Source organism: Nerophis ophidion, linkage group LG05 (genome assembly GCF_033978795.1).
Source record: "Nerophis ophidion isolate RoL-2023_Sa linkage group LG05, RoL_Noph_v1.0, whole genome shotgun sequence".
In the NCBI taxonomy this organism is placed as follows: Eukaryota; Metazoa; Chordata; class Actinopteri; order Syngnathiformes; family Syngnathidae; genus Nerophis; species Nerophis ophidion.
Window position 1 is genome coordinate 69,552,217 of NC_084615.1, and position 22,703 is coordinate 69,574,919.

Below are 22,703 nucleotides of genomic sequence, written 5' to 3' on the forward strand. Positions count from 1 at the left end.
GTGCAAATCAGTAATTTGAGCAAAGGGTGGCTGTTTTGAAGAAAATAAAATACAAAACATCCATCCATCCATCCATTTTCTATCGCTTATTCCCTTTTTGGGGTCGCGGGGGGTGTTACGTACAAAACTCTACGTGTGTTCATTTATAGTTTTGATGCCTTCAGTGACAATCTACAATGTAAATAGTCATGAAGGGACAGCGTGGCGCAGTGGAATAGTGGCCGTGCGCAACCCGAGGGTCCGTGGTTCAAATCCCACCTAGTACCAACCTCGTCACATCCGTTGTGTCCTGAGCAAGACACTTCACCCTTGGGTGCTGGTTGGCGCCTTGCATGGCAGCTCCCTCCATCAGTGTGTGAATGTGTGTGTGAATGGGTAAATGTGGAAGTAGTGTAAAAGCGCTTTGAGTACCTTGAAGGTAGAAAAGTGCTATACAAGTACAACCCATTTATCCTTTTATTTAAAATAAAAAAACACATTGAATGAGAATGTGTGTCCAAACCTTTGGCCTGTATTGGGGCTGTCAACATTAACGCATTAATGCAATTTGTTAAATAAAATAAATTATCGCGTTACCACAAATGAATGGAAGTGTTTGTTCTGAAGGCAGGTGTGAGCAATGCACAGGAGCGGTGTGCTCTGCACCCTTCAAAACAAACTCAGAGGGAACTTAACTGTGGTAGTTAGTATTACAGCAGAATACATGAAGTTTAAAACAGCATCTTAAAGCGAAACATGAACGTGATGATGGTGCTGCTAGCATCAGTGGCGGGCCGTGTGTTTCCCACCTAGGCCTTCAGTGATGTCCGACTTCAATGATTACCTCTCAAAATACCTTCATTTATGTCCGTACATGACCATTGCTGGAGAAATACTACACAGGAACATATTTACACACTACTCTGCATTGAAACACCTCAACAGCGTACAAAATGGGCTATTTTCTGGCGCATTTATAAATCAATAAACCCGCATCAGCAATTTAAACATATCCTATGAGTTACTGTCAAAATTAAAATCGCAAAAAACATTAAACGTGAAAAATAAAATAAATGAAATATTTGAACTCACAATTTGTAGCACCCGTTCAACGCTGTATAAGCCAGTGGTACCGCTCGTAGTCGGTTGATTCAAGTGGTGGGCGTTTTCCCATTTCATTGCCGAGCTCGTTGACATCGTCTCACAAGTACAAACCCCGTTTCCATATGAGTTGGGATATTGTGTTAGATGTAAATATAAACGGAATACAATGATTTGCAAATCCTTTTCAACCCATATTCAGTTGAATGCACTACAAAGACAAGATATTTGATGTTCAAACTCATAAACTTTTTTTTTTTGCAAATAATAATTAACTTAGAATTTCGTGGCTGCAACACGTGCCAAAGTAGTTGGGAAAGGGCATGTTCACCACTGTGTTACAATTTCTTTTAACAACACTCAGTAAATTTTTCGGAACTGAGGAAACTAATTGTTGAAGCTTTGAAAGTGGAATTCTTGACCATTCTTGCTTGATGTAGAGCTTAAGTTGTTCAACAATCCGGGGTCTTGTTGTCGTATTTTAGGCTTCATAATGCGCCACACATTTTCGATGGGAGACATGTCTGGACTGCAAGTGGGCCAGGAAAGTACCCGCACTCTTTTACCACGAAACCACGCTGTTGTAACACGTGGCTTGGGATTGTTTTGCTGAAATAAGCAGGGGCGTCCATGATAACGTGGCTTGGATGACAACATATGTTGCTCCAAAACCTGTATGGAGCATTCAGCATTAATGGTGCCTTCACAGATGTGTAAGTTACCCATGCCTTGGGCACTAATACACCCCCATACCATCACAGATGCTGGCTTTTGAACTTTGCGCCTATAACAATGCGGATGGTTATTTTCCCCTTTGTTCCAGAGGACACCACGTCCACAGTTTCCAAATATAATTTGAAATGTGGACTCTTCAGACCACAGAACACTTTTCCACTTTGCATCAGTCCATCTTAGATGAGCTCAGGCCCATCCAAGCCGGTGGCGTTCCTCGGCGTTAAGTGGCATTCGCTTTGCCTAGTAGAGTTTTAACTTGCACTTACAGATGTAGCGACCAACTGTAATTACTGACAGTGGTTTTCTGAAGTGTTCTGAGCCCATGTGGTGATATCCTTTACACACTGATGAGGGATCAAATGTCCGTAATATTATCGCTTACGTGCAGTGATTTCCCCAGATTCTCTGAACCTTTTGAAAATTTTACGGACCGTAGATGGTAAAATCTCTAAATTCCTTGCAATAGCTCGTTGAGAAATGTTGTTCTAAAACTGCTCGACAATTTGCTTACAAAGTGGTGACCCTCACCCCATCCTTGTTTGTGAATTACTTAGCATTTCATGGAAGCTGCTTTTATACCCAATCATGGCACCCACCTGTTCCCAATTAGCCTGCACACCTGTGGGATGTTCCATATAAGTGTTTGGTGAGCATTCCTCAACTTTATCAGTATTTATTGCCACCTTTCCCAACTTCTTTGTCACGTGTTGCTGGCATCAAATTTTAAAGTTAATGATTATTTGCAAAAAAAAAATGTTTATCAGTTTGAACATCAAATATGTTGTCTTTGTAGCATATTCAACTGAATATGGGTTGAAAATTATTTGCAAATCATTGTATTCCGTTTATATTTACATCTAACACAATTTCCCAACTCATTTGGAAACGGGGTTTGTAGTTTCTCTTTAAATATCCTTCTTGAAAATGGCTTTGAAAACAACTTGTGATCTGTTTGGCTATTGCAATTATCTATCGACTGTATGTGTATGTTTACTTACCGTGCACAGACGCCCGGGCAGATTTGGTACAGCATGGCAACATAAGTTAGCTGAATTCTGATTGGATACAAACTGTAACCTAAAAACAACAACGCTGGAAGGGCATAATATGACACGAAGAGATCATGAATACTTTGATATATAGGGAAAGTCAATAAAAAAAAATACTTTTATCTTTAATTAGGATCATGATTTTTGGTTATGTTAGGCCAGCAGAGAAGGCACACCACTGGCTACCATTGCCAGCAATTTGAGGGTTCCAGGTTTGATCCCCGGTTCTACCAGCCTAGTCACTGCCGTTGTGTCCTTGGGCAAGACACTTTACCCACCTGCTCCCAGTGCCACCCACGCTGGTTTAAATGTAACTTAGATATCGGGTTCCACTATGTAAAAGCGTTTTGAGTCACTAGAGAAAAAGCGCTATATAAATATAATTGCTACATGGCAAGCAAACAGAGGAAAAACAACTTTGCTAGCTGAGTTTATCTGCATACACACCAGATAAATTAAACAATACCTTTTCAAAATGGACAGCCACAGCCCGTCGTACATTAACATCTGTGAAGACCAAGTGCTGCAAGATGTTCATGTCGCCAAGTGACGTCGTACAAACTAGAGCAGGGGTGCCCATTACGTCGATCGCGAGCTACCAGTCGACCGCGGGGGGTGTGTCAGTCGATCTCCAGCCAGGCTTTTAAAAAAAATAGACCTAAAAATGAGTGATCATCAATCTTCACCAAGACGTCACAGAATCTCGGAAAACTGGCGTGCACATCACTTGTGTACGCCAGCTTTCCGAGACTCTTATTTTGTTAGCGCAGGCAGCATGAAGCAGGGCTTTTATTGTGAAGATAGGAAATGTGCAGTCGGCCTTTAGAGTTTTGACGGAAGGGACGGCGCGAAAGTCTGTTGAAATAAAAAGTGTTTCTCGCCTTCCTCTCTGTCATTTTTTCATAATAATGAACTGGCAGCAGCCAGCGTCATCTCACAAGACCCTCGGGTGCCGTGAATGTCAATCAAGCAAGCTACGGAATTTGCCGCCAATTTTTTCTTGTAAAGTGTATGGAAGCTGGATGAATTAGATGCCAAAAACCAACCGCTTTCATGTGGTATTGTACAGAAAGGACAACTTTTTTTCTCCTCCATTTGAAAATGTGGGCGTTATCATCATTACTGTCTGATTCCAATCAATGCAAGTCATCAGAATCAGGTAATACACCAACTTATATTCTTGTCTTTGTGAAAGAAAGACATCTATATGTGTTACACATGCTTGTATTATCATTAAACACATTTAACTTGTTTACAAAAATGTCTCTTTCATAAATAAATAAATATAAATGATATATATAAATGAGGTAGATCCCCTCGAGTTGGTCAATTGAAAAGTAGCTCGCCTGCAGAAAAAGTGTGGGCACCCCTGAACTAGAGGTATAGTAGTCTGTACAAAAAAAAGAGGTCAGCGTTGTCATCAAAAAATGTAAATGTGCTTGCTTTTATAACTGAGGGTTTGTAATTAGATGAAGGCCAGCAGCAAAGACAGTAACAAGGGAATCGAGAAGCACGTTCTTTGTTGACAACCGTCCCGTCTCTCAACACACCGGTGTCTCCCGTCAACGCCCCTTCTCACACACACATTTCTAGCTTCAGAGTGCTAAAACCAGGCATGCTTCAATAAAGTCTAGATCATTTTAGATCGGGGGCCACATGGAGAAAAATCTACTCCCAGGTGGGCCAGACTGGTAAAATCACGGCACGTTAACTTAAAAATAAAGACAACTTCCGATTGTTTTCTTTAGTTCAAAAATAGAACAAGCACATTCTGAAAATGTAGAAATTATAATGTTGGGTTTTTTTTCTTACACTTACATGCTACATGTTGATAATGTTCATCAGTCAACTCATTGGTGTTAATTTTTAATCTATCACGATAATAAAATCATATCAAAATCAAATTACAGGATGTTATTTATGTAATTTGCTCAATTTTCCTTGCCTGGTGCACTAACGTGGTTTATTTCTTTTTTTACATATGTAGTATCATCTACAAATAATTTCTATTGTAGATGATGGGCAGTATAGCTCGGTTGGTAGAGTGGCCGTGCCAGCAACTTGAGGGTTGCAGGTTCGATTCCCGCTTCAGCCATCCTAGTCACTGCCGTTGTGTCCTTGGGCAAGACACTTTACCCACCTATTTAAACCAGTGCCACCCACACTGGTTTAAATGTAACTTAAATATTGGGTTTCACGATGTAAAGCGCTTTGAGGCACCTGAGAAAAGCGCTATATAAATATAATTCACTTCACACATCTAGTGGACACATTTAGAACAGCAGTTTCTTTCATTCAAAAATTTCTGGAAATTTTTATACTTAGCAAACTCATCCCGAGTGCCGGATAAAACCTATTCACGGGCCTGATCCAGCCCGCGTTCCATATGTTTGACAGCCCTGGTCTAGAGAAAGCAGTACATGTAAACAATACGGCAAAACGCCACAGGCCATAAATGTGCAGGGAAATGAGTGTCTCCAAGGTGATGGCCATTATCTACGCAAACACTTCATTTAAATAGAGCGGTCTGCACCACTTTTGCACTTGTTTTAAATTGTACATACAGTCTTTGTTAATCACCCGCAATATTAATACACACATTATTATACTTAGCTCACGTTATTTAGAACGTGTTGTTGATATCTTAGTAGATCAGACCCTAAGTGTTCATTCCTTGATATACAATTTACGGGGCGTCGTAGGAGGAAAAACAGTTTGTAGAATTAGATAGGGGCTAATTAACCAGCAAACTACTTTTGTAATTTTGAGTTTCAACATTGCAGGATGGAGGAGGCAAATGTGCGAAAGATGAGGTTGAATATTTGTCAAACATTGCCTTTTACATGATCAACGTTGTGGATATGCCCAATCTCAACCCCATATTTTTGAACCTTCCTTACATCACAAACGTGGACGAGAATTCTCCGGTGGTGAGTTTCTTGTCATCAGCAACGAGACCCGTTTTTGCCGACGTCATATTGCATTTTATGGTTCAACAACCGCGTTTTCTTTGATAGGACAAATCTGTGTTCAGAGTGACAGCCATAGATCCGGACACAGCCATCAATGACACCATCACCTACAGCATTGAAGGTGACGGAAACACACATTTGACTTTCAGTGTCAGTGAGTAAGTGTTTCACTTTTATATTGTTTGTTCCTCCAAATATTTGACAGAATCCTCTGCAGATGGTCTCTTTAAAATCTCGAGCACGACCGGCATTATTTCTGTATTGTCGAATATCGACAGAGAAGAGATCGGGGACGTCGTTACCATGACGGTCAAGGTATACATATTTTTATTGCTTTGATAGATTATAAAAAGGCACATGCACCTCAGGGGCTTCACGGTGGAAGAGGGGTTAGTGTGTCTGCCTCACAATACGAAGGTCCTGCAGTACTGGGTTCAAATCCAGGCTCGGGATCTTTCTGTGTGGAGTTTGCATGTCCTCCCCGTGAATGCGTGGGTTCCCTCCGGGTACTCCGGCTTCCTCCCACTTCCAAAGACATGCACCTGGGGATGGGTTGATTGGCAACACTAAATTGGGCCTAGTGTGTGAATGTGAGTGTGAATGTCTTGTGTTGGCCCTGCGATGAGGTGGCGACTTGTCCAGGGTGTACCCCGCCTTCCGCCCGATTGTAGCTGAGATAGGCGCCAGCGCCCCCCGCGACCCCGAAAGGCAATAAGCGGTAGAAAATGGATGGATGGATGGATATGCACCTCAACTTAAAGTCCTATATTTTGCAGTGTAATTGCAAAATACTGTATGTCAAAAGACTGAGCAAGATCGCCAGTCCTATAAAAATTGCTGATCCATTCTATTATGTGTCTCTTTGCTTTGTGGCTTTAGGCCACTGAGTCACTGCCAAACATTCAAGGGGAATTCGCCAGCACCACGGCTAAAGTACATATCAACATCAACGACGTCAACGATAACAAGCCGGAGTTTTACAAATGCGACGGCTCAGGCGGAGCTGAAAACTGCAGTAAAGCAAATCACTTCACAGGGGACATACCGGAGCACTTACTGGGAAGTGTGCCTATTAACATGATGGTCAAAGACCTGGATAAGGTAAACGATCTACAGTATCTGTCACTTAGAATTGTGTTAATGGTCCAATGAGAAGGAGTTGTGGCCTCTGTTGCTGTAGACTAAAAGCATCAAACTAACCCTGGAGGGAGAAGACAAGGAAGTGTTTTCGGTACAGCCCCAGTTTACAATGGCGGATAGCGTTGTTCAACTCGTGGTCAAACAACCACAAAAACTGGATTATGAAGAAAAACAGCAAATGGTTGTGCAGGTAAGAAACGTGGGAAAAACTATTCAATATTTTGTGGCTTACAGTGAACAATGCACTTTTCCTAAAATGATCATTGTCAACTTGTATAATGTATTGTGCTGAGATGAACGTGTGCCACTCGTGTTGAACTCATCAATAATTTAAATTTACATGTGTGATCATATTTTTCCATTTTCTTGTTGGTATGACAAGAAAACAACCAACAACAAAAATATTTTAACAATATTATAATCATTAAAAGGGACCTATGAGGATTTTGAATTACATTTCAAACATTTCCTCAGATATGTTTTGGTGCGTAGATTACGTTCCACAGTCACATTTACAAAAATCTTTCTGCACATGCCTGCAAGATGTTCGTTTGTGAGGTGTTCCCAGATTGCAAATGAAACCGCGCACCACCCTCTCCAACAGTATCTGAATTTATCATTTGAAAATGTACATGTTAAAGTTGTCACCGCTATTTATTTTTTATTTTTTTTTAGACACCGTCAAAAATAAACATTGTATAGAGCAAAGGTCACCAACGCGGTGCCAGTAAGGACCAGATGAGTCGCCCGCTGGCCTGTTCTAAAAATAGCTCAAATAGCAGCACTTACCAGTGAGCTGCCTCTATTTTTAAAATTTTGTTTATTTACCAGCAAGCTGGTCTCGTTTTGCTCGACATTTTTAATTCTAAGAGAGACAAAACTCAAATAGAATTTGAAAATCCAAGAAAATATTTTAAAGACTTGGTCTTCACTTGTTTAAATAAATTAATTTGTTTTTTTTACTTTGCTTCTTCTAACTTTCAGAAAGACAATTTTAGAGAAAAAATACAACCCTAAAAATGATTTTAGGATTTTTAAACACATATACCATTTTACCTTTTAAATTCCTTCCTCTTCTTTCCTGACAATTTAAATCAATGTTCAAGTATTTTTTTATTTTAAAGAATAATAAATACATTTTAATTTAATTCTTCATTTTATCTTCTGTTTTTTAGACCAAGAATATTTGTGAAATATTTCTTCAAACTTATGATTAAAATTCAAAATAAATATTCTGGCAAATCTAGAAAATCTGTAAAATCAAATTTAAATCTTATTTCAAAGTCTTTTTAATTTCATAAAAAATTTTTTGTTCTGGAAAATCTAGAAGAAATAATGATTTGTCTTCGTTAGAAATATAGCTTGGTCTAATTTGCTATATATTATAACAAAGTGCAGATTAGCTTTCAACCTATTTAAAACATGTCATCAAAATTCTAAAATTAATCTTATTCAGGAAAAATTACTAATGATGTTCCATAAATATTTTTTTCAATTTTTTTTAAAAAGATTCGAATTAGCTAGTTTTTCTCCATTATTTTCGGTTGAATTTTGAATTTTAAAGAGTCGAAATTGAAGATAAACTATGTTTCAAAATTAATTTTCTTTTTTTTCAGGGTTTTCTCCTGTTTTAAACCTTTCAATTAAGTGTTTTTTTTCATCATTTATTCTCTACAAAAAACCTTCCGTAAAAGGAAAAAAAATGTACGACAGAATGACGGATAGAAATACCCATTCTTTATATATATATATATATATATATAGATTTATTTGTTAAAGGTAAATTAAGCAAATTGGCTATTTCTGGCAATTTATTTAAGTGTGTATCAAACTGGTAGCCCTTCGCATTAATCACTGCCCAAGAAGTAGCTCTTGGTTTCAAAAAGGTTGGTGACCCCTGGTATAGAGTCACCCAGTCACATCATCAGGTACACCTACCCACTCTCCGATACGGACTCCAGAGCTGCATAAAAAAATCTGCTTTTAGCAGCATTTAAGTTACTGCATGTCACATGTCAGTGTTATTATTAAATGAAAATATTTTATCCTACCTTCTCTTGTGTTTCCTCAAACTAAGTCGTAATGCCACCGTGCTTTCACATCAGAGTTTAGAATCAGAATCATGAGAATTAAAAAATTTAATTTATTGCCATTGTAATTTTGTATGGTTTATCTTGACAGAACAGTCCTGATTAACATTTTATAAAGACAAATAAACAGGCAGTTGTGCATTCAACTGTAGATGTCAGTTATTTGATGTCGAACCCTAGGATGCAGAGAAGGAGGCAGGCATTGAATGGGGAAACATGGTTTCAATTTAAAATACTAGAACTAAAACAAACAAAGGGTACAAACAAAAAGCGCGCACATGGGCGGAATAACAAACTAAGGGTCTTTAGCATAGAAGCTAGCAAGAAACAAAAAAGGACCTAGCGTAGAAGCTAGCGGATAGCAAACAGGAAAAACTGGAAATGGCTAACGCTAACAGAAACAGCTTACCGCTACGACGACCAGGACAAAATGTAGCACGACAGGTAGTAGCTGTAACAAAACGACACGACAAGAGCGACATGTGGCAACGACAATACAAATGACAATACAATGATCCAGCAACTGACACAAGACAAAGCAGGTACAAATAGGAGCGGGCTGATTGGCAACAGGTGTGGCCAGGTGCCAATCAGCCGCAGCTCAGGAGGAACACAGCACTCAGGGAACAAGACAGGAAACTGACAAAATAAGAGCACTAGACAGGAACTAAGGACAGGAAATACTAAACACAGAGGAAACAGACAAAACTAAAACATAGATAAACTGTCAGGGGAAAGCCTGACAGTAGATTTATTAAGTATTTATTAAAAAATACAGAGCAGGGGGGAGGGCGTTAGACGGGAATGAATAACACACAAGCTCCAGGCATTACAGTCTCACAGCCTGAAGCAGCGGAGAGGAGCTCTGCGGAAATTGCGCACATTTGTAGATGCGTCAATCAGCAACGTCACTGTTCCCCATTCTTTAAAAAAATACTCTTAGACAGAGCAGCCAAAACTGTGTGCAAACTCATGCCCAAATCTATGAACCTTTTGATTTGACTTAGGCCATTCTTATCATGAATATTCAAACTTGTAACAAAATGTATAAGTCAGACAAGACACAATTCATCATAAGTCCCCTTTAAATGAGTTGAGTTGAGTTTGTGTTTATTTCGAACATGCATGCATCCTCCCGGATTGTAAATAATGCAAGTAATTCAATGTATATATTATGATGATTAACTTGTGTGATGACTGTATTATGCTGATATTATATATTTGTACCATGAATTGATTAACGTGGACCCCGACTTAAACAAGTTGAAAAACTCATTCGGGTGTTACCATTTAGTGGTCAATTGTACGGAATATGTACTGTACTGTGCTATCTACTAATAAAAGTTTCAATCAATCAATCAATCAATGCACACAACATGGTACATCCCAATTTCCAGTTTCTCTATTCAACATGTTCGAAAAGGAGTAGGAAGAAGCAGAGCTTATTTAACCCCTTTTCCTTTACATAGCAGTTGCTAACGCTTTGTTTACTTCCTGTTTTCAGCTAATTCACAATATACTACATAAGTAATAACATTAAAAATAAATACATAAATAAATAATAATTAGAGAAGTAAGTTATATTTCATATTGTGAGATAAATAGGGTTATCTACAAAATGAATGGACGGATAGTCATCATTGTCACCGACGTCCCACTGGGTCATCATTGTCACCGATGTCCCACTGGGTGTGAGTTTTCCTTGCCCTTATGTGGGCCTACCGAGGATGTCGTGGTGGTTTGTGCAGCCCTTTGAGACACTAGTGATTTAGGGCTATATAAGTAAACATTGATTGATTGATTGATTGATAAAATACAGTACATTCAGAATGTTTAACACGGTTCTTCTTCTTTGCACTATGTAAACACTTTCAGTCCGAAGAGTTTCTTGAAGTGGATAATAATAGTACATTGTTTGATTTGTTTGCTTAATGCTCTCTGAACTCAAGTCGAGTTCAGGTGCTTGTCAATTATTGTCTGTCATGACCCCCGTGGGAGACAGACTTGTTTCCTCGACCCCCCCAGAATTTAATTATCATTGAAAGCTTGATGATACAGTATTTATTTATTCACAAAGCACCGTAAGTTACATTGTTAGTATAATCATCGTATAATCAAAGTTGATGAATACAATGAGATGAGTTTTAGTCTAGGTTTAGTCAACTAAAATTATAGGAAATCTTGTCGACGAACGCAAAGTCTGAAGTTGTTTTGGAACCACTTTTATTAAGGTTATTGCAGAGCATCTCAAAAACTAAATTCCCAATACCTGCACTCAAAAAGTAAATTTCACACTAAGCTTATTGTGTGTTCATATTTAAGCTTAAATTAAGCATTGTTTCCAAAACACATTAGTTTTTTTTTACATTATGTACAGTGAGGCAAAAAAGTATTTAGTCAGCCACCGATTGTGCAAGTTCTCCCACTTAAAATGATGACAGAGGTCTGTAATTTTCATCATAGGTACACTTCAACTGTGAGAGACAGAATGTGAAAATAAAATCCAGGAATTCACATTGTAGGAATTTTAAAGAATTTATTTGTAAATGATTGTGGAAAATAAGTATTTGGTCAACCATTCAAAGCTCTCACTGATGGAAGGAGGTTTTGGCTCAAAATCTCACGATACATGGCCCCATTCATTCTTTCCTTAACACGGATCAATCATCCTGTCCCTTTTGCAGAAAAACAGCCCCAAAGCATGATGTTTCCACCCCCATGCTTCACAGTAGGTGTGGTGTTCTTGGGATGCAACTCAGTATTCTTCTTCCTCCAGAAACGACGAGTTAAGTTTATACAAAAAAGTTCTATTTTTCTGACCACATGACATTCTCCCAATCCTCTGCTGTATCATCCAAGTATCCATTTTAGTATAAACTCAACTCATCATGTTTGGAGGAAGAAGAATACTGAGTTGCATCCCAAAAACACCATACCTACTGTGAAGCATGGGGGTGGAAACATCATGCTTTGGGGCTGTTTCTGCGCTAAGGGGACAGGACGATTGATCCGTGTTAAGGAAAGAATGAATGGGGCCATGTATCGTGAGATTTTGAGCCAAAACCTCCTTCCATCAGTGAGACCTTTGAATGGTTGACCAAATACTTATTTTCCACCATATTTTACGAATAAATTCTTTAAAATTCCTACAATGTGAATTCCTGGATTTTTTTTTTTCACATTCTGTCTCTCACAATTAAAGTGTACCTATGATAACAATTACAGACCTCAGTCATCATTTTAAGTGGGAGAATTTGCACAATCGGTGGCTGACTAAATACTTTTTACCACCTCCCGAAATCGGAGGTCTCAAGGTTGGCAAGTATGGTCCATAGGGGACTTCATTTTGTGTGAAAAAGTGCATGTAGAATGTCCATTAATTATTTATTCTTAGTCACTGTTTAGGATATAGTAGCAAATTCCCCCTAACTTTGTCATTGTCTCTGTGGCGCATTATTGCACTGGTCTTGTAAAATTGTCGTACTTATTTCGATTAACTGTTGTTTTGCTTTCAAAATAACTGCTAAATAACTGTTGCTTCTGTTGAAGGCTTCTTCCTACTCCTTTTTGACCATGTTGAAAAGAAAAACTGGAGATTGTGATGTACCATGTTGTAATTGTTTGCATGTTCGAAATAAACTCAAACTCATCTCAACTGAACTGTTACAATAACTGCTCTAAAACATGCATCTAATTAACATTTGAATTAAATAATATAAAAATCCTTTAGTACAAATAAAGTATGAAACAAAAAAATCTGTCATTGAGGTAGGGTTTTAAAACATTTCTGCTTAGGGCCCCCAATTAGTCAGGGGCAGCTTGCAGATTAATATCATTAGGAGCTATCAAAACTACTTTACAGTGATACATTCAACAATGTAGTACGTAATACATCAGGTCTAAATGAATGCATCAATATTTGGTTATTGTGTTTGATAAGAAGCACTGGGTGATGTTTTCTTTGTCGCAACCCAGGTAATTGCCAGCGATCCAGAAGAAAACAGCTTTGTGTCCACTGCCACAGTTACGATCATGATTGAAGACATCAATGACAACAGCCCCAGGTTCCCAGAGGATACGTATTTAAATTTGAAGGTGCCTGAGCATTCGCCCGTTGGGACTGTTGTGGATACAATCACTGTAAGTCATTTGAGCAACTGAACTGAAACAGTCAGTAAGATAGCAATGTACTAAAAGAACACACTTGCTTCCAGGCAGATGACCCTGATACAATGGACCAAGGCAACATCACCTACACGCTCCTCCCAGAAAGCATGTAAGTCTCTACAGTGGGGCAAAAAAGTATTTAGTCAGCCACTGATTGTGCAAGTTCTCCTACTTAAAATGATGACAGAGGTCTGTAATTTTCATCACAGGTACACTTCAACTGTGAGAGACAGAATGTGAAAAAAAATCCAGGAATTCACATTGTAGGAATTGTAAAGTATTTATTTGTAAATTATGGTGGAAAATAAGTATTTGGTCAACCATTCAAAGCTCTCACAGACCTGTAACTTCTTCTTTAAGAAGCTCTTCTGTCCTCCACTCGTTACCTGTATTAATGGAACCTGTTTGAACTCGTTATATGTATAAAAGACACCTGTCCACAGCCTCAAACAGTCAGACTCCAAACTCCACTATGACCAAGACCAAAGAGCTGTCGAAGGACACCAGGAAAAGAATTGTAAACCTGCACCAGACTGGGAAGAGTGAATCTACAATAGGCAAGCAGCTTGGTGTGAAAAAATCAACTGTGGGAGCAAAAATCAGAAAATGGAATACATACAAGACCACTGATAATCTCCCTCGATCTGGGGCTCAACGCAAGATCTCACCCCATTGGGTTGAAATGATCATGAGAACGGTGAGCAAAAATCCCAGAACCACACGGGGGGACCTGGTGAATGACCTGCAGAGAGCTGGGCCCAAAGTAACAAAGGTTACCATCAGTAACACACTACGCCGACAAGGAATCAAATCCTGCAGTGCCAGATGTGTCCCCCTGCTTAAGCCAGTGCATGTCCAGGCCCGTCTGAAGTTTGCCAGAGAGCACATGGGAGAATGTCATGTGGTCAGATGAAACCAAAATAGAACTTTTTGGTATAAACTCAACTCGTCGTGTTTGGAGGAAGAAGAATACTGAGTTGCATCCCAAGAACACCATACCTACTGTGAAGCATGGGGGTGGAAACATCATGCTTTGGGGCTGTTTTTCTGCTAAGGGGATAGGACGATTGATCCGTGTTAAGGAAAGAATGAATGGGGCCATGTATCGTGAGATTTTGAGCCAAAACCTCCTCCCATCAGTGAGAGCTTTGAATGGTTGACCAAATACTTATTTTCCACAATAATTTACAAATAAATTATTTAAAATTCCTACAATGTGAATTCCTGGATTTTTTTTCACATTCTGTCTCTCACAGTTGAAGTGTACCTATGATAAAAATTTAAGACCTCTGTCATCATTTTAAGTAGGAGAACTTGCACAATTGGTGGCTGACTAAATACTTTTTTGCCCCACTGTATATCGACCACACGTAAAAGACATTATCTGATTTATTTTCGGGCTCTGACCAGACTTTCTCTTTGTGCGGTTTCAGACTGACTTATTTTGATGTCCATCCACGTACGGGGGAAATCTTTGTGAAAAACCAAACGCTGTTGGATCGTGAAGTCAGATCCTTGTACTCGGCCACTTTGCAGGCCAAAGACTCAGATGACAAGCCCGGGACTGCGCTGCTGGAGTTTATTTTGACGGACATCAATGACCAGCCTCCAGTCATCAACAGGGAGTATTATCAGGAGTTTGTAAAGGAAGGCGCACAGCTTACACTTAAAGTAGAGGTAAGCCCTATCAATATTTCTTGCACATATTTAAACAAAATGTGTTACTTTTTCATACACAGTTTATAATATTTTTTGTCCATAAATCTATTTTCCTTCACTTATCTGTGTCTGGAGGCAATTGTCTAAGCACACCAAAGTACTCTTAGACCAGTTGCCGTACGTACATAGTCTTTTCAGGATATTCTAGCTGGTAGATCTAGAACACTGTCCTCCTGGGTATCCTACCAGTTAGATATTTCTAAAGACATTAATCAATCAATCAATCAATCAATAGGTATTTATACATCCCTAAATCACAAGTGCCTCAAAGGGCTGCACAAACCACAATGACATCCTCGGTAGGGCCCACATAAGGGCAAGGAAAAACTCACCCCAGTGGGACGTCGACAATGATGATTACGAGAAACCTTGGAGAGGACCGCATATGTGGGCAACCAACCACCCCCCAGGAGAATGAAAGCAATGGTTGTCGAGCGGGTCTAACATGATATTGTGAAAGTCCAATCCATAGTGGATCTAACGTAACCGTGAGAATCAAGTCCAAAGTGGATCTAATATAGTAGCGAGAGTCCCATCCAAGGTGGAGCCAGCAGGAAACCATCCCAAGCGGAGGCGGATCAGCAGCGCAGATGTCCCCAACCGATACACAGGCGAGCGGTCCATCCTGGGTCCCGACTCTGGACAGCCAGTACTTCATCCATGGCCATCGGACCGGACCCCCTCCACAAGGGAGGGGGGACATAGGAGAAAAAGAAAAGAAACGGCAGATAAACTGGTCTAAAAAGGGGGTCTATTTAAAGGCTAGAGTGTACAAATAAGTTTTAAGATGAGACTTAAATAAAAAACATGTCACCTCCCTGTAGGGCTGCAATGATTAATCAATTAAATAGATCAAATTGATTAGAACGAAACTTTGATTTGTATTGTTTTTTTAAACAATATTATTTATTCCTTTAATAGGGAAATCATAATATAAGTAATGAGAAATCATGGTACTAAAAAGAAAAACCATTACATCTAATAGGGAATGTATCATTTGCACCCCCGGTGGTAAAATGTACCAAAATTAGGAGGGTCACAAAAAAGAGGGATTTTTCAAATTGACTGTGTGTCAGTTTTTAAAGTGCTCCCCTTCTGGTCAACATATGAAATAACAAGTGTGTGTACAAATTTGAAGTGCTCCCCGTCTGGCCAACATATGTAATAACAAGTGTGTGTAAGAAATTGAAATGCGGCCCCTTTGGCCAAAATTAATAAAACAAATAAAATACAAGTGTATATAGAGACATAACGTAATAACTTGAAGTAAACAATGAATATTAAAAAATTAAAAACATTTTTTTTTTTTACTGAAAGCAGTCTTGCTCACAATGTGTCGACGTTTTTCTTATAAAATTAGAAACAATTTCTCATATTCTCTCTGTTTCTATAATACTGCAATATTTTCACGTAAAATTATTACTTTTTTAACGTAACATGATTACTTTTTAATGCAAAATGGTGACATTTGTCATATAAAATTCTGACTTTTATCACAATATTGCCATTTTTTGTTGTTCTTCTAAAATAGTGACATTTTTTGGAGTAAAATGACGGCTTTTGTCATAATTTTGCTGAGTAAAATTCTGATTATTGTTATAATATGGCCAAAATGTTAAAATGTTCTTATAAAATTGTGGCTTTTGTCGAGTAAAATTAGAACTCTTTTCATAAAATTGGCAACATTTTATAACCTGACTTTCGCCAGATCCTTGTAGTTCGCTGAACTTCACACAAGGATCTGGGATCGAGGACAATGCAAACTCTTTCAAGATAGCAAAAAATAAAGAACCAATCAGGATCGTGGGACGGGATTTCATAATGTGACGTAGCGCCGAAGCGACTGTTTGATTTAAACAACAATGGCGGCACGCAGCGAGGAGTCGTGTACTGACATAGATTTTGCATATTTTCTACTGACATTGCTGCGTTGTTTCAGTAAAAGTTCTCAAACTTTTCGCTCTGTCGTTATCCAATATGTCGGCTGTTCTGTTTTGGATTTACCAGCGTCGCTCTCATCATTGTCACGGGTTGATTTCCATGTGAGTGGTTGAAGTAGCACGTCATTCAAGATAACAAACAAGTGGTTTATCCAATCACATACAATGATTTTTTTTAAAAGGCCCCGCCTTCTGAAATACATCTCCTATTGATAAATCCTAGATCCTTGTGTGGAGCTTATCGAATTACAAGGATCTGGCGAGAGTCAGGTTAAAATGTTAAGCTTCTCTTGTAAAATTCCAACTGTTATTGAGTAGAATTCCAACTTTTATCATAATATTGCACAAATGTTCAGTTTTTCTTATAAAATTTTGACTTGCGTTGAGTAAAATTACAACTTTAAAGAGGAAAGCATTATTCTGAAGTCTCAAGAAGGTAACAAATACAAGAATGTGTGTGCGTGCATGTATGTGTGTGTGTGTGTGTGTGTGTGCCATACTTGCCAACATTGAGACCTCCGATCTCGGGAGGTGTGGGGGGCGTGGTCAGGGGTGGGGCGGAGGCGTGGTTTGGGGGCGTGGTTGGGGTGGGCGGCGTGGTTAAGAGGGGAGGGGTGTATATTTACAGCCAATTCACCGAAACGAGTATTTCATATATTTATATATATATATATATATATATATATATATATATATATATATATATATATGTATATATATATATGTGTGTATGTGTGGGAAAAATAACAAGACTACTTCATCTCTACAGAACTGTTTCATGAGGGGTTCCCTCAATCATCAAGAGAAAAAAATAAATAAATAAAATCTCCTGAAGATTGAGGGAACCCCTCATGAAATAGTTCTGTAGAGATGAAGTAGTCTTGAGATTTTTCCCACACATACATATTGCGCTCTACCACGGTATCGAGCACTATTCTCTGGATAATCCAATCAAGACATATATATATATATATATACAGTTATATATGTATGAAGTACTTAACTTTCAGTGAATTCTAGCTATATATATTTATTTCATTATATATATATATATATATATATATATATATATATATATATATATATATATATATATATATATATATATATATATATATATATATATATATATAAAAGAAATAGTTGAACTTCAGACGGCACCTATCAAATACACAGTAATGAAAACACAGTTGTTCAACTAACTGTACTGTGCTTGCTGGTTACTAAAAAAAAACTGTGGCCTCCAGCTCCTGCTGAATTTCGGGAGATTTTCGGGAGAAAATTTCTTCCGGGAGGTTTTCAGGAGAGGCGCTGAATTCTGGAGGGTTGGCAAGTATGGTGTGTGCATGTGTGTGTGTGTGTGTGTGTGTGTGTGTGTGTGTGTGAGACACGGACCAACGGAGTGCCGAGAGAGGGGGCTCAAAGAACAACCACGACAAGGTGGACAGAAAGCAAAGCAAATTGCAGAACGAAGGCGAGAGAGAGGTTTTGCAATCATTTAAAAGTGAATCAGACAGACATTGTGGTGAAATGTTTACACCGTTAAACGGAGCTGGCATTTTACAATAGTACTACTTCAATGATGCAGCACATTACCAGAAAGCATTCTGAATATTTAAGAGCAGCAAACAAGCAGAAACAAGAAGCATGTCTATTTTGGTATAGGTAACACCCTCTTATATGTTTGACTTGCATAACGTATGTTTTATTCAAGGCAGCATGTGAGAACATGTTAGCATCTATAGTTGGCATTTTAATACCAACGAGTTGTTTGATTTATAACATTTAAAAAAAAAAAAAATCTTAAATTCATTCGAAAAATATTTGTTTATTTAAGCTATTTTCCCTAAAACACAGAAAATTTACTTTATTTTTTTACTCGATTAATTGAACAATTTAATGGAAAAATCACTCAATTATTCAATCAATCAATCAATCAATGTTTACACAGTCGCAAGAGTCCAGTCCAAAGCGGATCCAACACAGCAGCGGGAGTCCCGTTCACAGCGGAGCCAGTAGGAAAACATCCCAAGCGGAGGCGGATCAGCAGCGCAGAGATGTCCCCAGCCGATACACAGGCGAGTAGTACATGGCCACCGGATCGGACCGGACCCCCTCCACAAGGGAGAGTGGGACATAGGAGAAAAAGAAAAGAAACGGCAGATCAACTGGTCTAAAAAGGGAGTCTATTTAAAGGCTAGAGTATTAACATAATCAATAACTGCATGGCTCTTCTTGATCCATAGGAGTAATGATCTTACTTGAAGTCCCTCACAGATGATCAACCTCTTTCCCTTAACTCTTTGAAAGATAACTTTGTCGGGTAACAAAATGGTCAGTTTTGTCTTAAAGGTGAAACGGCAGAACAGAGCTCAAGAGCTAAATTAATAGATTTGCTTTTAGGGTCAACTCCCTTTCTCACAATGCTCCGATAGTGCACCAACCTCTCTCTATCCATCCTTCCAAGGCCCCATAGATGTGGTTCTTAACCTTGTTGGAGGTACCGAACCCCACCAGTTTCATATTCACCGAACCCTTCTTCAGTAAAAAATAAAATGTTTTTTTTTTCAAATTCAAGACAAACTTTTGTTTTTTTTACTGGTACACAAAATGAACCGTGCATGAGCAACACCTTGTTCAAATAACAAAACCAACACAGTGCATGAACTCACAACAAAGTACACACCTGCAAATCAGATGGAAATTAGAGGGAACATTGTTTGGGGGTATCCATAATACCCCGATAGGGAGAAGTGTTTATTTTCACGATGAGTTGGGTGTGTCTTGACCTCCGCGGCAGAAGCTCCGCCGAGCCCCTGAGGCCGACTCACCGAACCCCTAGGTCACCAGTCCGTGAGATATGGACTGGTGTGCCGTGGGAGATGATCTAATATCACCTATTTGGGGTAAAAAAATGTTTTTTTGCAAACCAGTAATTGTCGGTGTTGTCTAGAACAGTGTTTTTCAACCTTTTTTGAGCCAAGGCACATTTTTTGCATTGGAAAAACCCAGAGGCACACCACCAAATTAAAAAATAAACAAAAGGTGAGTGCCCCTAAAAAAGGGCATTGAAGCTTAGGGAAGGCAATGCGGAACAAAACTAAAACTGAACTACAAAGTAAACAAAACCAGAATGCTGGACGACAGCAAAGACTTACTGCGGAGCAAAGACGGCGTCCACTAAGTACATTCTGTACATGACCATCAACAGTGTCCCCACAAAGAAGGATATTCCATCCATTTATTACCGATTATTCCCTTCGGGGTCACAGGGGTCGCTGGAGCCTATCTCAGCTACAATCGGGCGGAAGCGGGGTACACCCTGGACAAGTCGCCACCTCATCACAGGGTAAAAACAACTGAAATATTCTTGATTGCTAAAACAAAGTGGATGCGGGAAATATCGCTCAAAGGAGGACATGAAACTGCTACAGGAAAATACCCCAAACAATAGAAGCGCAAGACAAGAAGTAAAACACTACACACAGGAAAAGTGAAGTGAAGTGAAGTGAATTATATTTATATAGCCCTTTTCTCTAGTGACTCAAAGCGCTTTACATAGTGAAACCCAATATCTAAGTTACATTTAAACCAGTGTGGGTGGCACTGGGAGCAGGTGGGTAAAGTGTCTTGCCCAAGGACACAACGGCAGTGACTAGGATGGCGGAAGCGGGAATCGAACCTGCAACCTTCAAGTTGCTGGCACGGCCACTCTACCAACCGAGCTATGCCGCCCCAAACCGCAAAAAATACAAAATAAGTTAATGCGCGATGTGACAGGTGGTGACAGTACACCTACTTTGAGACAAGAGCTATAGTGATGCATGCTTGGTTATGCTTTAAAGTCATATCCAACAATTGCGACGAGAACTTTTTTCTGTCAACCGAGTTTTGGTTTTTTAGTTAATTCTGCTGGTGGTGTGCCTCTGGGTTTTTCCAACGCAAAAAATGTGCCTTGGCTCAAAAAAGGTTGAAAAACACTGCCCTTGGGTTCGATCGAACCCAGGTTAAGAACCACTGCTATAGATACTTAAACTTGTCCACCAAAGACAGCCTTAACAGAGACCAACATCTTTATTCATTTGACAACCAAACAATTAAACAAGGCGACACGGTAAAGAATCTGGGTATTATCTTTGACCCAACTCTCTCCTTTGAGTCACACATTAAAAGCGTTACTAAAACGGCCTTCTTTCATCTCCGTAATATCGCTAAATTCGCTCCATTCTGTCCACTAAAGATGCTGAGATCATTATCCATGCGTTTGTTACGTCTCGCCTCGACTACTGTAACGTATTATTTTCGGGTCTCCCCATGTCTAGCACTAAAAGATTACAGTTGGTACAAAATGCGGCTGCTAGACTTTTGACAAGAACAAGAAAGTTTGATCACATTACGCCTGTACTGGCTCACCAGCACTGGCTTCCTGTGCACTTAAGATGTGACTTTAAGGTTTTACTACTTACGTATAAAATACTACACGGTCTAGCTCCATCTTACCTTGCCGATTGTATTGTACTATATGTCCCGGCAAGAATTCTGCGTTCAAAGGACTCCGGTTTATTAGTGATTCCCAAAGCCCAAAAAAAAGTCTGCGGGCTATAGAGCGTTTTCATTTCGGGCTCCAGTACTCTGGAATGCCCTCCCGGTAAAAGTTCGAGATGCCACCTCAGTAGAAGCATTTAAGTCTCACCTTAAAACTCATCTGTATACTCTAGCCTTTAAATAGACTCCCTTTTCAGACCAGTTGATCTGCCCTTTCTTTTCTTTTTCTTCTATGTCCCACTCTCCCTTGTGGAGGGGGTCCGGTCCGATCCGGTGGCCATGTACTGCTTGCCTGTGTATCGGCTGGGGACATCTCTGCGCTGCTGATCCGCCTCCGCTTGGGATGTTTTCCTGCTGGCTCCGCTGTGAACGGGACTCTCGCTGCTGTGTTGGATCCATTATGGATTGAACTTTCACAGTATCATGTTGGACCCGCTCGACATCCATTGCTTTCCTCCTCTCCAAGGTTCTCATAGTCATCATTGTCACCGACGTCCCACTGGGTGTGAGTTTTCCTTGCCCATATGTGGGCCTACCGAGGATGTCGTAGTGGTTTGTGCAGCCCTTTGAGACACTAGTGATCTAGGGCTATATAAGTAAACATTGATTGATTTATTCAGGCTTATTCCACCAATGCAAACAAAGCTTTTTCTCTGATTTGTACTGAGAGCGTACGTCCCATAGACGCTGGCCATCCTGTAGTCCTGGAGTACCCCGCAAAAAATGAACACTTATGATTGCCTTTTCCAATTTTAGCAAACCGCGAAAAAGAACATCTAGCCTTACTGTATATTCATGTTTTGCTCCACTTTGTACAGGCAACTGATGCAGATGAGCGAGGCACAGTAAACAGCGAAATCACTTATGCAATATTGCCAAGCAAATACAGCGAAAACTTTTCCATGGATCCTGACACTGGTGAGCTAAGAAATCGGGTTGAATTGGACCGTGAGGCTTTGGACGTTGAGTTGAATGGGAAGATCGAGCTCAATGTTACTGCCACCGACAAGGGTAGTCCTCCCTTGTCCACCATGGTCAGCGTGATCATCAATGTAGCGGTATGTCTGCACCAAAATATATTTGGTTGTGAAAGCTGTGTTGACATTAATGCTGTAAGAACAATATATCTATTTATATATTCTTTTTTATTAATTTTAGGATGTCAATGACAATGCGCCAGAATTTAAAAAATCCTCATACAAGTTCAGTGTCAAAGAAAGTGGAAAAGGTAAGCGTGACTTTTTTTAGTTTTAACAACTCGTAACT

The 22,703-nt window shown here is 39.4% G+C and overlaps 1 protein-coding gene across 2 annotated transcripts in view; it reads left to right on the top strand.

The window, feature by feature from the left end:
* Nucleotides 1–22,703, top strand: part of cdhr2 (cadherin related family member 2) — a 48,053-nt gene that overhangs the window by 13,751 nt on the left and 11,599 nt on the right. For both annotated transcript variants that reach the window (XM_061901915.1, XM_061901916.1), the window contains exons 9-18: nucleotides 5,648–5,794; nucleotides 5,882–5,957; nucleotides 6,042–6,151; nucleotides 6,716–6,937; nucleotides 7,017–7,166; nucleotides 13,042–13,206; nucleotides 13,281–13,342; nucleotides 14,667–14,910; nucleotides 22,256–22,495; nucleotides 22,596–22,665. In XM_061901915.1, coding sequence (XP_061757899.1) covers nucleotides 5,648–5,794; nucleotides 5,882–5,957; nucleotides 6,042–6,151; nucleotides 6,716–6,937; nucleotides 7,017–7,166; nucleotides 13,042–13,206; nucleotides 13,281–13,342; nucleotides 14,667–14,910; nucleotides 22,256–22,495; nucleotides 22,596–22,665 — 1,486 coding nt within the window. The remainder of the gene's footprint in view (nucleotides 1–5,647; nucleotides 5,795–5,881; nucleotides 5,958–6,041; nucleotides 6,152–6,715; nucleotides 6,938–7,016; nucleotides 7,167–13,041; nucleotides 13,207–13,280; nucleotides 13,343–14,666; nucleotides 14,911–22,255; nucleotides 22,496–22,595; nucleotides 22,666–22,703) is intronic.